Source organism: Microcaecilia unicolor, chromosome 6, assembly GCF_901765095.1.
Source record: "Microcaecilia unicolor chromosome 6, aMicUni1.1, whole genome shotgun sequence".
Lineage (NCBI taxonomy): Eukaryota > Metazoa > Chordata > Amphibia > Gymnophiona > Siphonopidae > Microcaecilia > Microcaecilia unicolor.
The window spans coordinates 320,252,510-320,270,075 of record NC_044036.1 but is presented as its reverse complement, the minus strand read 5'-3'; the positions used below and the strand labels follow the sequence as shown (position 1 = coordinate 320,270,075).

At 45.5% G+C, this 17,566-nt stretch overlaps 1 protein-coding gene across 1 annotated transcript in view; it reads right to left on the bottom strand.

Moving 5' to 3' along the window:
- Positions 1–17,566, bottom strand: part of ACSF2 (acyl-CoA synthetase family member 2) — a 138,294-nt gene that overhangs the window by 55,874 nt on the left and 64,854 nt on the right. Inside the window, exon 9 of the mRNA XM_030208351.1 lies at positions 13,785–13,876. Within this exon, the coding sequence (XP_030064211.1) occupies positions 13,785–13,876 (92 nt within the window). The remainder of the gene's footprint in view (positions 1–13,784; positions 13,877–17,566) is intronic.

The following is a 17,566-nucleotide window of genomic DNA, read 5'->3' as shown; positions in this document are numbered from 1 at the left end:
TTCCTGACATTTTTCTTACATAACATGATATCATCTTGCTGTTTCATGCTGGATTTTTTTTTCCATGTAAAAGTCTGCCAAGGATCCCAAAATATGTGAGCTTGGGGTAGAGGGGAAAAGGTGGATGAGGGTACAGACTTTTTGCTATTTAAATGAAACAGCAAATCAGCATTCTTGGGGTCTTACAGAAGGGCTTTTCCCCATTCTGTACTTGTGGTAAAAAATTTTCATTGCATGTAAAGCCTCAGGTTCCGAACCTGTTTGAGAGGTAGTATCCTCTTCTAGTTTTGACATTACCATTTAAAAAAAAACCCAGTGAGTCTGTGCCATCAACAGCAGGTCATGTTCCCTGGGAAGGGACAAGGATTTTAGTAAGGTTTCAGTGTTTGTGGATGCATGCTACAAAGAAGCTGGACCATCTATAGATCTGCTGTCAAAGCTTGCCGTGCGCTAGGACCAGGCTTATATCATGAAGATCTGTCACAAGAGCAGACCTTCCCTGCTGCAAGAATCAATTACAGTTGGGTACCATGACTGGCTACACATAGTAGACTGGTATATAAGTATTGCCATACTGGGACAGACCAAAGGTCCATCAAGCCCAGCATCCTGTTTCCAACAGCGGCCAATCCAGGTCACAAATACTTGGCAAGATCCCCAAAAAAGTACAATATATTTTATGCTGCTTATCCCAGGAAACAAAAGACTGAAGCATGTGACCCAGAGGCGTAGCTAGACCTTAATTTTTGTTTTTTTTGAGGGGGGCTGAGCCCAAAGTGGGGAGGGGGCACAATTTACCCCGCCTCTCCATCACTCTCCACACCCGCCACAACCCCACATACATAGGCTGGCTGAGGTCCCCAAGCCCCACCAGCAGAAGCCTTCCTGTGGCGATACTCATAGTAGATGATGACGGCAGAAAAAGACCTGCACGGTCCATCCAGTCTGCCCAACAAGATAAACTCATATGTGCCACTTTTTGTGTATAACTTACCTTGATTTGTACCTGTCTTTTTCAGGGCACAGACCGTATAAGTCTGCCCAGCACTATCCCCGCCTCCCAACCACCAGCCCCGCCTCCCACCACCGGCTCTGGCACAGACCGTATAAGTCTGCCCAGCAGTATCCCCGCCTCCAAACCACCAGTCCTGTCTCCCACCACCGGCTCTGGCACAGACCGTAGAAGTCTGCCCAGCACTAGCCACGCCTCCCAACCACTAGCCCTGCCTCCCCCCACCGGCTCTGCCACCCAATCTTGGCTAAGCTCCTGAGGATCCATTCCTTCTGAACAGTATTCCTTTATGTTTATCCCACGCATGTTTGAATTCCGTTACCGTTTTCATCTCCACCAGAATTTCATCTCCACCAGAACTCGATGCTGCACTGCCTGCCCTGCTTTTTCGCCCCAGCTTGCATGCTTGGTTTTAGTGAAATTGAGCATGTGCAAAGCTCACGAGTGCTCAATTTCATTAAAACCAAGCATGCATGTAAGGGAGGGGGAGGCAGGGCAGGCAGCGCAGCAGCAAAAGCTTCAGCTGGTGGGGTTTGGGGACCCCCGCTAGCCAAACCCAAATTGGGGAGGGGGGGCTCAGGCCTCCAAGGCCCCTCATGGCTACGCCACTGATGTGACAACGTTGTTAAATTTGGGAATACTGAATGCCCGTTAGGATACCATAATTTTTTTTTTTTTTGAGTATTCATTTGGATTTTGCTCACACCTTTTTCAGTAGTAACACAAGATGAATTATATTCAGATACATTAGGTTAATTGTTGTATTATACAAATGTCACTGTAATAAACCATATTTTAAAAAAAATTAGGGAACAGACAAACACTGGAAGAGCCTCTATGAACCACAGAAAGCAAGTCTAGGGAATACCAAAGCCTCCTGAAAACAAGCAAACTCATCACAGAATGACAAAGGTGGCTCAAAGTACGGGTTGAGAAAGGTCAACACCTACAACTGAAAAACCGGCCAAATAAAAATCCATAAGGAAAATATGTCCACAGTAACTGTCAAGAATTATACTCATCTTTGAACAGCACAGAGAATGAGCCAGGAGCAGTTACCTCTGAGCTGAGCAGGAGTCCTGCCAGCGGGGGGTGCTGTTTCACCATCACATGTTCAATAATGAGGGACAGGCAAGTTCTGCAGCAGAGAGTTGCGGGGACAGAAATTTCACCCGTCCCCGCAAGTAATCTCCTCCATCCCCACCCATCCCCTGTACCAAAAATAACCCAACCTATGCCATCGTCCTGGAAATTAAAGATATCAGAGATACACATTTCCCAAACCTGACATAATCCAGTTGAAAAATAAAATAAAATATTTTTTTTCTACCTTTGTAATCTGGGAATTTTATTTTTCCATTCGATTTTGTTCATGTCTTCTGATTTTCTCCATTTTTCCCCCTGCCTTTCCAAGGTCTTCTTGACATTTCTTCTATCTCCATGACCATGCGGAAGATTGTGCTTACTGCGTGGCCATGCGAGGGGAAGCACTTACCGTCACCCATTGAGGTGACGGTAAGGGCTCCCGTGATAAACGGGTAGGGTGCAGCGCTGCCCGATTAAGGCGGTAGAACTAGAGGACATGAATTGAGGTTGAAGGGGGGAAGACTCAGGACTAATGTCAGGAAGTATTTTTTCATGGAGAGGGTGGTGGATACGTGGAATGCCCTCCCGCAGGAGGTGGTGGAGATGAAAACAGTAATGGAATTCAAACATGCGTGGGATAAACACAAAGGAATCCTGTTTAGAAGGAATGGTTCCGTGGAATCTTAGCGGAGATTAGGTGGCGACGCCGGTAATTGGTAGACTTCTACAGTCTACGCCCTGATCATGACTGAATAGATAGGGGTGGGTTGGAGTGTAAATTTTCAATATTAGCTTCAGAACTTAGTACAAGAACAGTGTTGGGCAGACTTCTACGGTTTGTGCCCTGAGAAAGGCAAGGACAAATCAAACTCGGGTATAAAGTATCACATACCATGTAAAATGAGTTTATCTTGTTGGGCAGATTGGATGGACCGTACAGGTCTTTATCTGCCGTCATTTACTATGTTACTATGTTACTATGATTACCACCGGAATAGCACCGTGCTAGAAAATCGTCACCTATTTTCCCTAGCGCAGCAAATGGTGCACGCTGGGGCTGGAACTACCACCAGTGTCCACGTTGGGCCAGCGGTAGTTCCAGATTAGCATGAGGTAACCCCTCGGGCTTACTGCTGCTTTCTAAACAGGCCCCTTAGTGCACACTAAGCTTTAGTAAAAGGGCCTCTTTGAGAGTTAGGCTCCTAAATTGGCCTCTGAAAATTAACTAGGGCTCAAAATTTCACTAAAGTCCTAAATTTGGGAGCATAAAAAGTGGGTGGATTTAGGGACGGTAAGAAAAATTAGGAGCTTAGAACTGATTTTCAGCACCAGGCTCATACATTAGGCTCATCAATCTAGGAAGATAAATGGAAGGCCTACATTTAAAAGATAGGGCTGAAAATCTGCTCTGAAACACCCCCCCCCCCCCCCCCCCCCCGTCTAGGTGTATTCTATACAGTACACCTAAATTTAGACGTACTGTATAGAATAAGCCTAAATTTCCACGCAGATTATAGAATACGCCAAATGCCCATCCACATGACTAAATGCAGTTGCGGGCAGTTATGCAAGTAAAACCTTGCATAAATCCCGCCTAAATTAGACGTGGATCGGGGTATGTTCTATAACAACGTGCATAGATTTGAGAAACGCCCACGGCCATGCCCCTTTTCAACTATGCGACTTAGAATCTACGTGTATCATGTTGCAGAATACATTTAGAAAGTTGTGCGTGTAAATTCTAATTAATGCCAATTAGTGTCAATAATTGCTTATTAAGTGGCAATTATCAGCACTGATTGGCTTTAACAAGTTGCACGTACAAATCCAGAACACGACCGGATTTGCGCACGCAACTTATGTTGCACTATATAGAATCCGGAGGATAGCTTTTAAACTCCCAAACTAAGATGAATTTTCAGCTGAAAACGTAGGCTCCTAAACTTGGCTGAAAATAGAGCACAAATTTAGGAACTCAACTTTTTTTTTTAAATATGAGGCCCAGTGTCTTTTTGTGCTTTATATATGTGTTTCCAGGGATGGGGCAGTGAATGGGAAAGAGCAGGGTGGAATGAGCACTGATGTGTCTATGTTATAAAATATGTGAATAAATATGCACTAATTCTTACCAGCACATACACACAAAGGGCCAGATGCACTAAACTTAACGAGCCAGCAACGTGGTTTTTAAACTGGTTCTAGCCAGTTTAACGCGCAAGTAGTAAGCCGGGACATGCACAAAAGGGCATTGTCCTGTCCAGGGGCGTAGCCAGACAGCAAAGTTTGGGTGGGCCTGAGCCCAAAATGGATGGGCACAGAATTCAGCCCATCCTGCCCCCCCCCCCCCCCCCCCCCACTGTGCTCACCACATTCTGCCTCTCTCCTTACCCTCAAACGCAAAATATTAAATACCTGAGCTGGTGGGGATCCCTAAACTGGACCAGCTTATGATTTCCTCCTCCTTGGGTAGCCGGTGCTCTTCCAAACAGCAGCTGGCAGCACTGGACTTGAGCTGACGCCACTGACAGTAGTCCGTACATGTTCAGTGTTTCTGCCTGGTGAAAATTGAGCATGTGCAGAGGGGTCGGTGTGTGGTGCCAGCTCCTGTTTGTAAAGGCATTGGCTGCCTGAGGAGGAGGAAATCTTTAGCTGGTGGGGTTTGGGGATTCCCACCAGCCATAGCATGAGAGCCACAATTTTGGGTGGGCCAGAGTACAAATTGGGTGGGCCACAGCCCACCCAGGCCCACCTGTAGCTACGCCACTGGTCCTGTCACGGTAGCAGCTAACGAAAACGGAATGCAGATGAGCAAATTAGTATTATAATGTGTATGCAATGCGATGCACTATCGTTTTCCGATCCTCTTACCATGGAAAACCTAACGGGAGGTCTGCACCTCTCGTTGGGGCTGCTGTGAGGGAATCGGAAGGGGGGAAAAAACGTACAAACCTTACAGCTGTCTTTTTTTTGGCTATTTTCCTGCTCAAATCTCCCCAGAAAATTCTTGCAGAGCTGAACAACACCTATAGCAAGCTCCAAAAACGTCTGAGAAGGACGACAATCTGGAAAAAAAACGTCCAAGTGCTCGTCAGGGACGTCCTTCTAAAGCGCCTAACATGGACGTCCTTCACTCACAAAAACAAAAAAGAACGTCCCTGACGAGCACTTGGACGTTTGCAGCTTTCTCCAAGTGAAGGGCTACTACTTATTTTAATCATTGCTTTAAAAGTTGAGCGAAGGAGCTTAGATTTGTCCCCCTTCCTCATCGCCAGCTGAAGCTCCTTGAGAGGGCTAATAAATGATTGTGAGCCCCCCCCTCCACGGCCTCTCAGCCAATCACAGCGCGTTTAGCTGACACCAATGACAGCTAAACGCGCTGTGATTGGCTGATAGAGACCTGGAGGAGGGGCATAATCGAAAGGGACGTCCAAATATTCCTCACACGTCCTGATTCTCTACAGCGGTGGTTGTAAGAAAAACGTGTCCAAGAAGGACGCCTATCAAAAAATCTGTAGGAATAAAAAAAGTCCCGTCAGGGACGACCTTTTTTTTTTTTTACTTGAAGCCGTCTTTGGCATGCGCAGAGCAGCCAGTATAACGTTTGGCTGCTCTGCGCATGTCCAGCTGGTCGACTGTCGTCCAAGGAAATCGCGTGCAAATGAACTAACAGCTAGCAGCTCATTTGCATGTGATTTCCTTCATGCATGCCCTTTCCTGACCGATTCGCTAAGGGATCGGTAAGGAAAGGGCTCTTTACGTGGGGTTAGTGCACCTAGCCCAAAGTTTCTCCTGCCTCAGAGGAATTGTAATTATGCGGGTGAGCTTTCAGGGAGGCTATTTCATAAAGGCACAAACACATAAGCACTAATCTGCCCTTCCTGCCTCAGAACCCTGCAATACAATCATCTTCTCAGAGCCAATTTACTGAAGTTTACAGTAAATAACACACAGTGAATCAGGTCCTTAGAGCTACCTTTTTCTAGTACCCAGAGACTTAAATCAACTTTTATACTGTGCAAAGTCCAGAGAGCACAAGACACTAAAACCAGTCTTCCAGCATTAATATTCTGAAAACCAACTGGCATAGAAAGTTATCAGTATTGTTCAGGAGTGGCCTGACAAAGTAGGGAGTGACCATGAGGACAATTCTACACCTGGGTTCCTCCATTTATATGCCCTAAGAACGGGAGGTGGGATCCTGTTTGATAATGGCATCTGGGCACCCCCTAGTCAGTGTAACCTCTATCCACGTGGGTGCATTGAGGCACCCACAGGTACACCAGCCATAGACACAGTGTACCTATAGCCATTCAAATGCAGTAAGGGCTCAGGTAACAGAGTATTCTGTGTTCTATCCGCTTGTTTAGAAATGAATCGATTCAAAGAAGCTTAGCGGTGATTAGCTGGTAACACCTGTAACTGGGAAGCAAAGCAAAACCAGTGCCGGGCAGACTTCTATAATCTGTGTCCTGAAAATGGCAAGATAAAATGGAGTGGCCTAGTGGTTAGAGCACACAGGTCTAGCAATCCAGAGGTGGCCGGTTCAAATCCCACTGCTGCTCCTTGTGATCTTGGGCAAGTCACTTAACCCTCCATTGCCTCAGGTATAAACTCAGATTGTGAGCCCTCCAGAGACAGAGACATAGCCAGTGTACCTGAATATAACTCACCTACTACTAAAAAAGGTGTGAGCAAAATCTAAATAAATAAAAACAAGGAGGCAGGTCTTGTGAAAAACAACAGGCCCAGATGCACAAAACCTAACAAGCCAGAAAGCAAAACAAGATAGGCACTGTATGTCAAACACCTCCAGGTACATGAGCATACAGTACCCATCTTGTTTTACTTTCTGGACCAGACTAGGTGAAGTCTGTTTTATACCAGCTGGTTAATCTGCCCCTGACGCAGCCAACATTCCTGGCGAAACATGGCCATGTCAGGCACAGATGACTGATAACCTGGGAGCTTTTTACTGAATAAAAGACTGTGTGTTTTACAAGATCTGCCTCCTTGTTTCATCTTCCACGTTGGATTTGGCGGATTGCCTGCCTTGTTGTTTTCTGACTCCTGAAAATGGAAAGGACAAATCAAGATCAAGTATACATATGTAGTATTGCATCATACCTTATGCTATATGAGTTTATGTTGTTGGGCAGACTGGATGGATGATACAGGTCTTTATCTACCATCATCTACTATGTTACTATGGAGCTCATTTTCAAAAGAGAAGAACAGTGGCATAAATCTGCATTTGGGCATTTTTCTCACAAAAACACCCAAATTGGTATTTTCAAAACCACTCATTTTTAGACATTTTTCTATGAAGTCAGTCAGAAGTGCATTCAAATCACAAGGGGGCGTGACAGGGGCATGTTAAGGGCGGGATCTGGGCATTCCTAACACTTGGACATTTTTCAGCCATAATGAAACAAAACAAAACCATCCAGGACTAAGGCTAAGACGTTTTCAGATACACCTGTTTTTATAACGGATAAAGCACAAAAAGGTGCCCTGAATGACTAGATGACCACTGGAAGGAATCAGGGATGACCTCCCCTTACTCCCACAGTGGTCACTAATCCCCTCCCACCCCCCTAAACATGTGATTTAAAACATTACTTGCCAGCCTCTATGCCAGCCTCAGATGTTATACTCAGGTCCATTAGAGCAGCATGCAGGTCCCCGGAGTACTGTAGTGGTCAGTGCAGTGCACTGAAGACAGGTGGTCCCAGGCCCAAACCTCCCCCTACCTGTTACAATTATGGAGGAAACTGTGAGCCCTCCAAAACTCACCAGAAACCCACTGTACCCACATATAGGTGCCTCCTTTAGCCGTAAGGGCTATGGTAGTGGTGTACAGTTGGGGGTGGTGGGTTTTGAGTGCATTTAGGGGGGGGGAGCAATGGTGAGATGTGTACCTGGCAGCATTTTATGAAGTCCACTGCGGTGCCCCGTAGAGTGCCCTACTTGAGATGCGGCGACCAGAATTGAACACAATACTCAAGGTGCGGTCGCACCATGGAGCGATACAACGGCATTATAACAGACGTGAGGATGTTATAATGCTGTTGTATCGCTCCATGGTGCGACCGCACCTTGAGTATTGTGTTCAATTCTGGTCGCTGCATCTCAAGAAAGATATAGTAGAATTGGAAAAGGTGCAGCGAAGGGCGATAAAAATGATAGCGGGGATGAGACGACTTCCCTATGAAGAAAGACTAAGGAGGCTAGGGCTTTTCAGCTTGGAGAAGAGAAGGCTGAGGGGAGACAAGATAGAGGTATATAAAATAATGAGTGGAATGGAACAGGTGGATGTGAAGCGTCTGTTCACGCTTTCCAAAAATAGTAGCACTAGGGGGCATGCGATGAAACTATAGTGTAGTAAATTTAAAACAAATCGGAGAAATGTTTTCTTCACCCAACGCATAATTAAACTCTGGAATTCGCTGCCGGAGAACGTGGTGAAGGCGGTTAGCTTGGCAGAGTTTTAAAAGGGGTTAGACGGTTTCCTAAAGGACAAGTCCATAGACCACTACTAAATGGACTTGGGAAAAATCCACAAATTTCGGGAATAACTTGTATAAAATGTTTGTACGTTTGGGTAGCTTACCAGGTGTCCTTGACCTGGATTGGCTGCTGTCGGGGACAGGATGCTGGGCTTGATGGACCCTTGGTCTTTTCCCAGTGTGGCAATACTTATGTACTTATGTAGTGTAGTGGTCAGAGCAGTGCATTGAAGACAGGTGGTCCCAGGCCCAAACCTCCCCCTACCTGTTACAATTATGGAGGAAACTGTGAGCCCTCCAAAACTCACCAGAAACCCACTGTACCCACATATAGGTGCCCCCTAGAGTGCCCTACTGCTTTCCTCGGATGTCTAGGGGACCAGTCTACTAAAAATGCTGGCTCCCCCTACATCCCAATGGCTTGATTTTGTGCATTTGGACAGTTTGGGGGTGGGGGTTCAAAAATGGACCAAAAAAACAAAACGTTGAAATCACAAAACCTTGTCCTAAACAGTATTTTTGGGAAAAAAAAAAAAAGATAAGACATTTTTCTTTTTTGAAAATGACCTTCTTTCCTATTCAGATTTTGGACGTTTTTAGCAAAACGTCCCCTCCACATGTTACTATGAGTAATGAGCATGTGGGAGCTCCGCCCATGCAGATGCCCCCTTGAATTCAAGCGCTATGCCACTTATATTAGAGTGGAGAAGTAGCCTAGTGGTTAGTGCAGTGGACTTTGATCCTGGGGAACTGGGTTCGATTCCCACTGCAGCTCCTTGTGACTGTGGGCAAGTCACTTAACCCTCTAGTGCCCCTAGTACAAAATAAGTACCTGAATATATAGTTGCAAAAACCTCAGAAAGGCTATATATTTCCCTATTTGAGATTCTACATGGAATGTTGCTGTTGCTACTATTTGAGATTCTGGAATGTTGCTACTGTTTGAAGATTCTACATGGAATGTTGCTAGTGGAGTAGTGGTTAGTGCAGTGGACTTTGATCCTGGGGAACTGGGTTCGATTCCCACTGCAGCTCCTTGTGACTCTGGGCAAGTCACTTAACCCTCCATTTCCTCAGGTACCAAAACTTAGATTGTGAGCCCTCTAGGGACAGAGAAAGTACCCACATATAATGTGTACAGCGCTGAAATGATTAGTAGTAGTAGTAGTTATATGTGCCCTTAAAGAACAGCGCTTAGGTTTCCTGTCAGCACTTAGGGGGTAAGTTATAGAAGTTCCCATTAACCCCCAAATTCTATAAATGCTGATCAAAATTGTATGCGTGCAATTTGATTAACAAGCCTATTAGCACCAATAATTGGGCACTAACAATCAATTATTAGTGTTAATTGTCAACCATTTGGATTTACGTGCACATCTCGCTATGCGCTATTCTAGAAAGTTGCGTTCGTAAACGTTCTAGTGTGCAACTGAAAAGGGGACATGGCCCTATGAGGGGCAAGGGTGGATCAGGGACGTTCACTAAAGATGCAAGCAGTATTATAGAATTTTGGGGATCTGCACCTAATATAGTACTATGGGGGGCACGCGATGAAGCTACAAAGTAGTAAATCTAATACGAATGGGAGGAATTTTTTCTTTACTCAACATGTAATTAAACTCTGGAATTCGTTGCCAGAGAATGTGGTAAAGGCGGTTAGCTTAGCGGGGTTTTAAAAAGGGTCTGGACGGCTTCCTAAAGGAAAAGTCCATAGACCATTATTAAATTGACTTGGGGAAAATCCACTGCTTATTTCTGGGATAAGCATCATAAAATGTATTGAGCTTTTCTGGGATCTTGCCAGGTATTTGTGACCTGGATTAGCCAATGTTGGAAACAGGATACTGGGCTCAATGGACCTTTGGCAATACTTATGTACTTTGGTGCAAGGATTTATATCGGGTTTCAGTTCTTGTAAGATCTCATGCCCGAAAACTGGGCGCAGATCCCGGCACTACTTGCTCTTCTATAAACAATGCTCAACTGGGAGTGCCATTTATAGCTCAGCGCTCGTTTTTTTCAGTATCCGAATTTAGACACCATTTACTGAATGTATTTAACATTTTTTATACCGCACAATGCCAAAGTTCTCAGCAGTTTACAAAATATACATGCATAAAAACAAAATACATTTATCCACACCAATATAACATTACTGAACTAAGTAAAATAAAACAAGAAAAAACAAACAATCAACATAAAAATCTTTTAAAACTTGTCTCATCACTCAATCTGATCTCTTCCATCTTATCAACTCAGATCATCTTCAGCCCAATACACTTGTATAAAAAAAAAAGTAGGTCTTTAATTCTCTTTTGAATTGTTTGATGTCTTGTGTTTTCTTAAGTGTCAATGGTAAACTGTTCATCAAAGCAGAACCTGTTACATAAAAATCCAGAATGGGCTGTGTCGGCACTAGAGCACAGCCAGCCGCGCTAGCAGCAAAGTAAACCCCAGCATTGATTTTACAACTCAAAATGAAGGTCTATCTAAATACAATTGTTGTGCAGATCTCAGGGTTCTGGAAGGCTGATACACATGTAATTTTGCTGCTAATATTTCTGAAACCTTACCAGTTAAGGTTTTAAAAACTAAGAGCAAGATTTTAAATTTAATACGATACTCAATGGGTAGCCAGTGCAAAGATTTCAAAAGTGGTGAGATATGCCCATATCTATTGATCCTGACCAAAATTCTGGCCACAGCATTTTGTGCTACGGTACCTGTAATGCCTGTAACTGAGACCTAGAAATGCCCAGTAACAAACTGTTAAAAAATAATCAAAGCACAGTATTATAAAGCTTTGTACTACTGCTCTGAAGTTTTGTTGAGTTAATCATTTTTTTAATGTCTTAATTTGATGCATCCTTCACAATCTTTTGCATATGCATTTTCATGCTCAGGCTGGAATCGACCATCACACCTAAATCTCTCTGTTTATCGCAGAAGTACTAGGTTAGCAAATTCTAAATACCTCAGGTCACACAGGATCCTTTTCTCTTAAACATGATCAAACATGGAATGGAGCTGAACCCATTGAGAAGAGCGAGGAAAGCAACTCACCTCCCACTGCTGGTCCTTATGACCTTGGACAATTCACTTAGAGGTCCTTTTACAAAGACGCACTGAAAAGTGGCTTGCAGTAGTGTAGGAGCGGGTTTGGGGCATGCACAGAATCAGTGGCGTAGCAAGGGCGGGGCGGTGGGGGCGGTCCGCCCCGGGTGTCAACGGGTGGGGGGGTGCTCTGCTAGCGAGTCCCTACCAGCTCCATCCAGCCGGCAGCTGTGTGGTGCGGCACCTCGCGTCTGCGCTGCTGTAAGAGAAGAAAATCGCCTCGTCGGCCCTTCCCTCACTCTGTCCCGCCCTCGAGGAAATAGGATGTTACATCAGAGGGCGGGACACAGTGAGGGAAGGGCCAACGAGGCGATTTTCTTCTTTTACAGCAGCGTAGAGTCGTGTGAGGAGCCGGGTGGACGGAGCTGGTAGACAGGTGGGGACTGGGTCGGGGGGGAGTGCCTTGTCACGCCGGGGGGGGGGGATGCCATGTTGCCCTGCAGCCGGGGGGGGGGGGGTGCACGCAGCAGCGATCCGCCCCGGGTGGCAGTGAACCACAGAACACCACTGCACAGAATCATTTTTCAGCGCACCTGTCAAAAAGACCTCTTTTTTTTCCCCGAAAATAGACATGCGGCAAAATCAAAATTGCTGCGCGTCCATTTTGAGTCTCTGACCTTACCGCCAACCATAGACCTAGTGGTAAAGAATTTGGGTGGTAAGGACCTATGCGCGTCAGATGCCACTTAGCGCACGTCCGCTACAGGCGTCCGAAAATCAAAATTAGTTTTCAGACGTGCGTAGCGGACGCGCGCTAAAAATGAAATTATCACAAGAGCCATGCGGTAGTTGGGCGGTAAGTCCATTTTGGCGCGCGTTGGACGCATGAAGGCACCTACATGGCTTAGTAAAAGGGGCCCTTAACCTTCCACTGTCTCGGGTGGAAACTTAGTCCTCTGAGGACAGGGAAATATCTACTATGCCTGAATGCGGCTCACCTTGACAATGGCGTAGCAAGGGCGGCTGCCACCCAGGGCGGTTCGCCGCTGCGCACCCCCCCCCCCCCCTGAGTGCAGCACGACACCCCTCTCGGCGCATCAACACCCCCCCCCCCGGGTGCATCACGACACTACCACCCCTCTCAGCGCATCAATACCCCCCCCGGGAGTACACACCTGCTGGGAGCTGCGTCGGTTCCGCTGGTTCCCTGCTCTCTCTGCCCCGGAACAGGAAGTAACCGGTTCCGGGGCAGAGGGAGCAGGGAACCAGCAGAGCCGACACCCCTCTAGCGGTGTGCACCCGGGGTGGACCGCCCCCCCCCTTCCTACGCCACTGCACCTTGAGCTACTGCTAAAAAGGTCATACCCTGATAAAAGAGTGGAACAGGGCTAGATAAACTGACCTGGCCAAGGTCATAGAGAGACTGAGGGCTACGGTATGACCAGTCCACTGCTCTCCTGCTCGTCTAAATCAAGTTAAGGCCACAGCATCTCATCTTCCAGTGGACACCTATCAAATCTGTCTCTTCTTTCATCAAACAAGATGAATGCAGCCCTCTGACTGATGCAAATGGCAGAGACACATTCTTACCGGCACCCCGACATAATAGACCATGATTTTAAAAAAAAACAACAAAAAACCCCAACATAACAGAGTAAAACCAAAACAGACCATGACAAAAAAAAAACCCTCCCCAAAAAAAACCCAAGACAAAATAGACTCTACACAAAACAGGGCAGGGAAACTTCCTTAATCAAGCTGGATTATCTTGTCAAGCAGATTTATGATTCTCACTAGATACCAAGTGTGGATAGTGAAGTCAAGCCCTAGGCAGGTGCCAGGATTTTCAAGTGACAAGCCGTGGACTTTCTCAGTAAATCTATTTCATCAGACCCTTTTGTCGGGAGTCTATTTTGTCAGGGACTTTTATGTCGGAAACTTGGAACTTTTTTGTCTGGTTTCTTTAGTCTGGGTTTTTTTTGACCGGTTTCTTTTGACAGGGTGCCGTTCTTACCAATTTTCCCATATACTCCCTTAACATTTCCCTTAACATTAGCTGGCCTCTTCCTACATGAGGGCCCTCTTCCTCCTTCCAGGCACAGAGCTCTGAGCGGCAACTTACTTACCTCCTTGAAGAGAAGAAAGATCATAGCTGGAGAAGTTGGGCTGCCCAAGCATGTCGATGAACATAGTTGGAGTGCCGTACACAAAGTTGCATCTACGGTGGAGAACAAGGCAGGAACAATTAAAAATCGGCATCCGTAAATGTGAGTTTCTACTGCATGCGAGCTAAGGGTCAGGGAAATGCCCAATGCTGATGCACAGGCACCAGCAAGAGAGCTATGATGTTAGTGAAGTCAGCTGGAAGTTCAGAGAGGACAAAACTGGCCTTTATTCCAATTTTTATTTCATTCCATGGGGAACCTTCTCTCCTTACCACCACCATCTCTCGTTTGTCTTAACAACGCTCGAGACTCTGCCTTCAGCTACCTGGGCCCCAAGCCTTGGAATGAATTCCCATGTCAAGTCCGAGATCAACCTACTATTGCAACCTTCAAACAGGCTTTAAAAACTCACCTCTTCAGACGCTCATTTGCTCTCCCACCATAACTGCTTTGTGTACATTGCTTTTCTAGTTTCCTTTTCTCACTTCCCCCTCTCTCTCTCTCTCTCTGGCACCAACTCTGCCTCTCTCCCTCCCTGTCCTTTTCTTTTTAATTGAATTTTGTAAACTGCTTTGAAGCCTATGTGGAATAAATACATTTTTTTGTTGTTGTTACATTTGTACCCTGCGCTTTCCCACTCATGGCAGGCTCAATGTGGATTACATGGGGCAATGGAGGGTTAAGTGACTTGCCCAGAGTCACAAGGAGCTGCCGTATGTCTGAAGTGGGAATCCAACTCAGTTCCTTAGGACCAAAGTCCACCACCCTAACCACTAGGCCACTCCTCCTCCACTGTTGCTACTATTTGAGATTCTACATGGAATGTTGCTATTCCACTAGCAACATTCCATGTAGAAGTCGGCCCTTGCAGATCACCAACGTGGCCGCGCAGGCTTCTACATGGAATGTTGCTAGTGGAATAGCAACATTCCATGTAGAATCTCCAATAGTATCTATTTTATTTTTGTTACATTTGTACCCTGCACTTTCCCACTCATGGCAGGCTCAATGTGGCTTACATGGGGCAATGGAGGGTTAGGTGACTTGCCCAGAGTCACAAGGAGCTGCCTGTGCCTGAAGTGGACTCAGTTCCTCAGTGCCCAGGGACCAGAGTCCACCACCCTAACCACTAGGCCACTCCTCCACAAATAAAAGAAATGCTCTCAATCAGAGCATCTGAGAACTCCTGAATACTCTGCTCATTGTTATGAATCAGAACCACATGTGAGCACAGCATGAATAAGCCAGCCATGTCCTGTGGGCGTAACCATTACACAGACTAGGTGGTTGCCTAGGGTGGCAACGAGCAGTCAAACCAATCAATAGGTTCTGACAGCCACAGTGTACCATCAGTGTGTGCTTTTATCCCCAGGAAAGGTGGGTAGTTTTCAACCAGCCTGTTCACCCGTGTAAATGGCTTTGGGAATTTGCCCTCTCTGGAAGTAATTCTGTAACATGGCACCTATTTAAAAAAAAACTCTCAAACCCAGTGGTGTGCCTAGCTTGTTTGCCACCCGGGGCGGGTCACCAATGCGCTCCCCCCGAGGTGCATCACACCCCCACCCCAACCCTCCAAGGTATATCACACCCTCACAACTTCAAAAGAACGTGGGCAACCTCCTGGGTCACCAAATTCCTTAAATCACTGCATAAAGTTGCTTATTTACTATGACTAACTTCTAGATTTGCTCCTTTTTTGGAACTGTGACTTAGTGTTGAAAAGACAAACATAAAGGGTGAGCAAACCCCACAGGAACATGAACAGCCAAAAAAAAAAAAAAAGTGAGGTAGATCCAAGGAGGATATCAAGTGATATTTATTGGATAAACAGGTTAAAAGATGACCCGACGCGGCCGTGTTTCAGTCCCAAAGGCCTTCCCCAGGGGTCTGGTGAATCTCTGATATTATAGCGGAAATGCTTAACAACAAGATTGCTGTTTTGAGGTTCTTGCTGTAAAAGTGGAGTGGAGGAGTGGCCTAGTGGTTAGGGTGGTGGACTTTGGTTCTGTGGAACTGAGTTCAATTCCCACTTCAGGCACAGGCAGCTCCTTGTGACTCTGGGCAAGTCACTTAACCCTCCATTGCCCCATGTAAACCGCATTGAGCCTGCCATGAGTGGGAAAGCGCAGGGTACAAATGTAACAAAAATAAAATAGATACTATTGGAGATTCTACATGGAATGCAGGACGTCAGACTCACAGAAGCAGAAGCCTGCGCGGCCACATTGGTGATCTGCAAGGGCCGACTTCTACATGGAATATGTTGCTAGTGGAATAGCAACATTCCATGTAGAATCTCAAATAGTAGCAACAGTGGAGGAGTGGCCTAGTGGTTAGGGTGGTGGACTTTGGTCCTGAGGAACTGAGTTTGATTCCCAGCACAGGCAGCTCCTTGTGACTTTGGGCAAATCACTTAACCCTCCATTGCCCCATGTAAGCCGCATTGAGCCTGCCATGAGTGGGAAAGCGCAGGGTACAAATATAACAAAAAATAAAACCCTTGTGATACCCTCAGCAGAACAAATTTTGCGGCACTGACTCTTGCCGTTTGGACGGCCACTTTTTCAGCGCTTTTGTTCCGCTGAGGATATCACAAGGATTTTACAGCAAGAATCTCAACAGCAATCTCGTTGTTAAGCAGTTTATCCAATAAAAACCACTTGATATCCTTCTTGGATCTACCTCACTTTTTATTTTTTTTGCCTGTTGTTTTATTTATTTATTTGTAGCATTTGTATCCCACATTTTCCCACCAATCTGCAGGCTCAACGTGGCTTACATTTGCCATAATGGCGGTTGCCACTTCCGGGTAACAGAATTCCAAATGGTATTGCGGTAAGGTGCATACATGCATGGTAACATACATGGAACATGATATATATAGAACAGATTGTGGTACATGTATATACCATGTGCATACATACATGGTAAAGAAGTATACATTATGGCAAAGAACAATACATTATGGTATTGCAAGAAGGTTCCTGAGTGAATAATTTGGATTGTAACAGACAATCCAATCCCGAAGAAAAAAGGAAACATCTTACTCACCCCCATACCCAAAGACGCAAAGAAAAATGCTAGTGAACTAACTAATCACAGACCAGTAGCATCTATTCCCTTAATAACAAAACTAACGGAAGGGTTGGTGACCAAGCAACTTACAAACTATCTAGATAAATTTTCAATACTTCACGATTCCCAATCAGGATTTCGGTCTAACCACAGTACCGAAACAGTATTAGTAACTCTCATGGCTAAATTCAAACAAACGATAGCATCTGGTAAGAACATACTACTTCTACAATTCGACATGTCAAGCGCTTTCGACATGGTTGACCACGGAATTTTATTACACATCCTTGAATACTTCGGAATCGGAGGCAACGTCCTCAATTGATTCAAGGGATTCCTAACCACAAGATCATACCAAGTAACATCTAACTCAACTATTTCAGCCGCATGGGTACCTGAATGTGGAGTACCACAAGGATCCCCCCTCTCGCCGACCCTATTCAATTTAATGATGATACCCCTGGCAAAATTACTATCAAATCAAAACCTTAATCCATACATTTATGAGGATGACGTAACGCTCTACATCCCATTCAAACAAGACCTAAAAGAAATTTCCAATGACATTAACCAAAGTCTCAATATCATGCATTCCTGGGGGGACGCATTTCGGTTAAAACTCAACGCAGAAAAAACCCAATGCCTAATACTCACCTCCCAACACAACA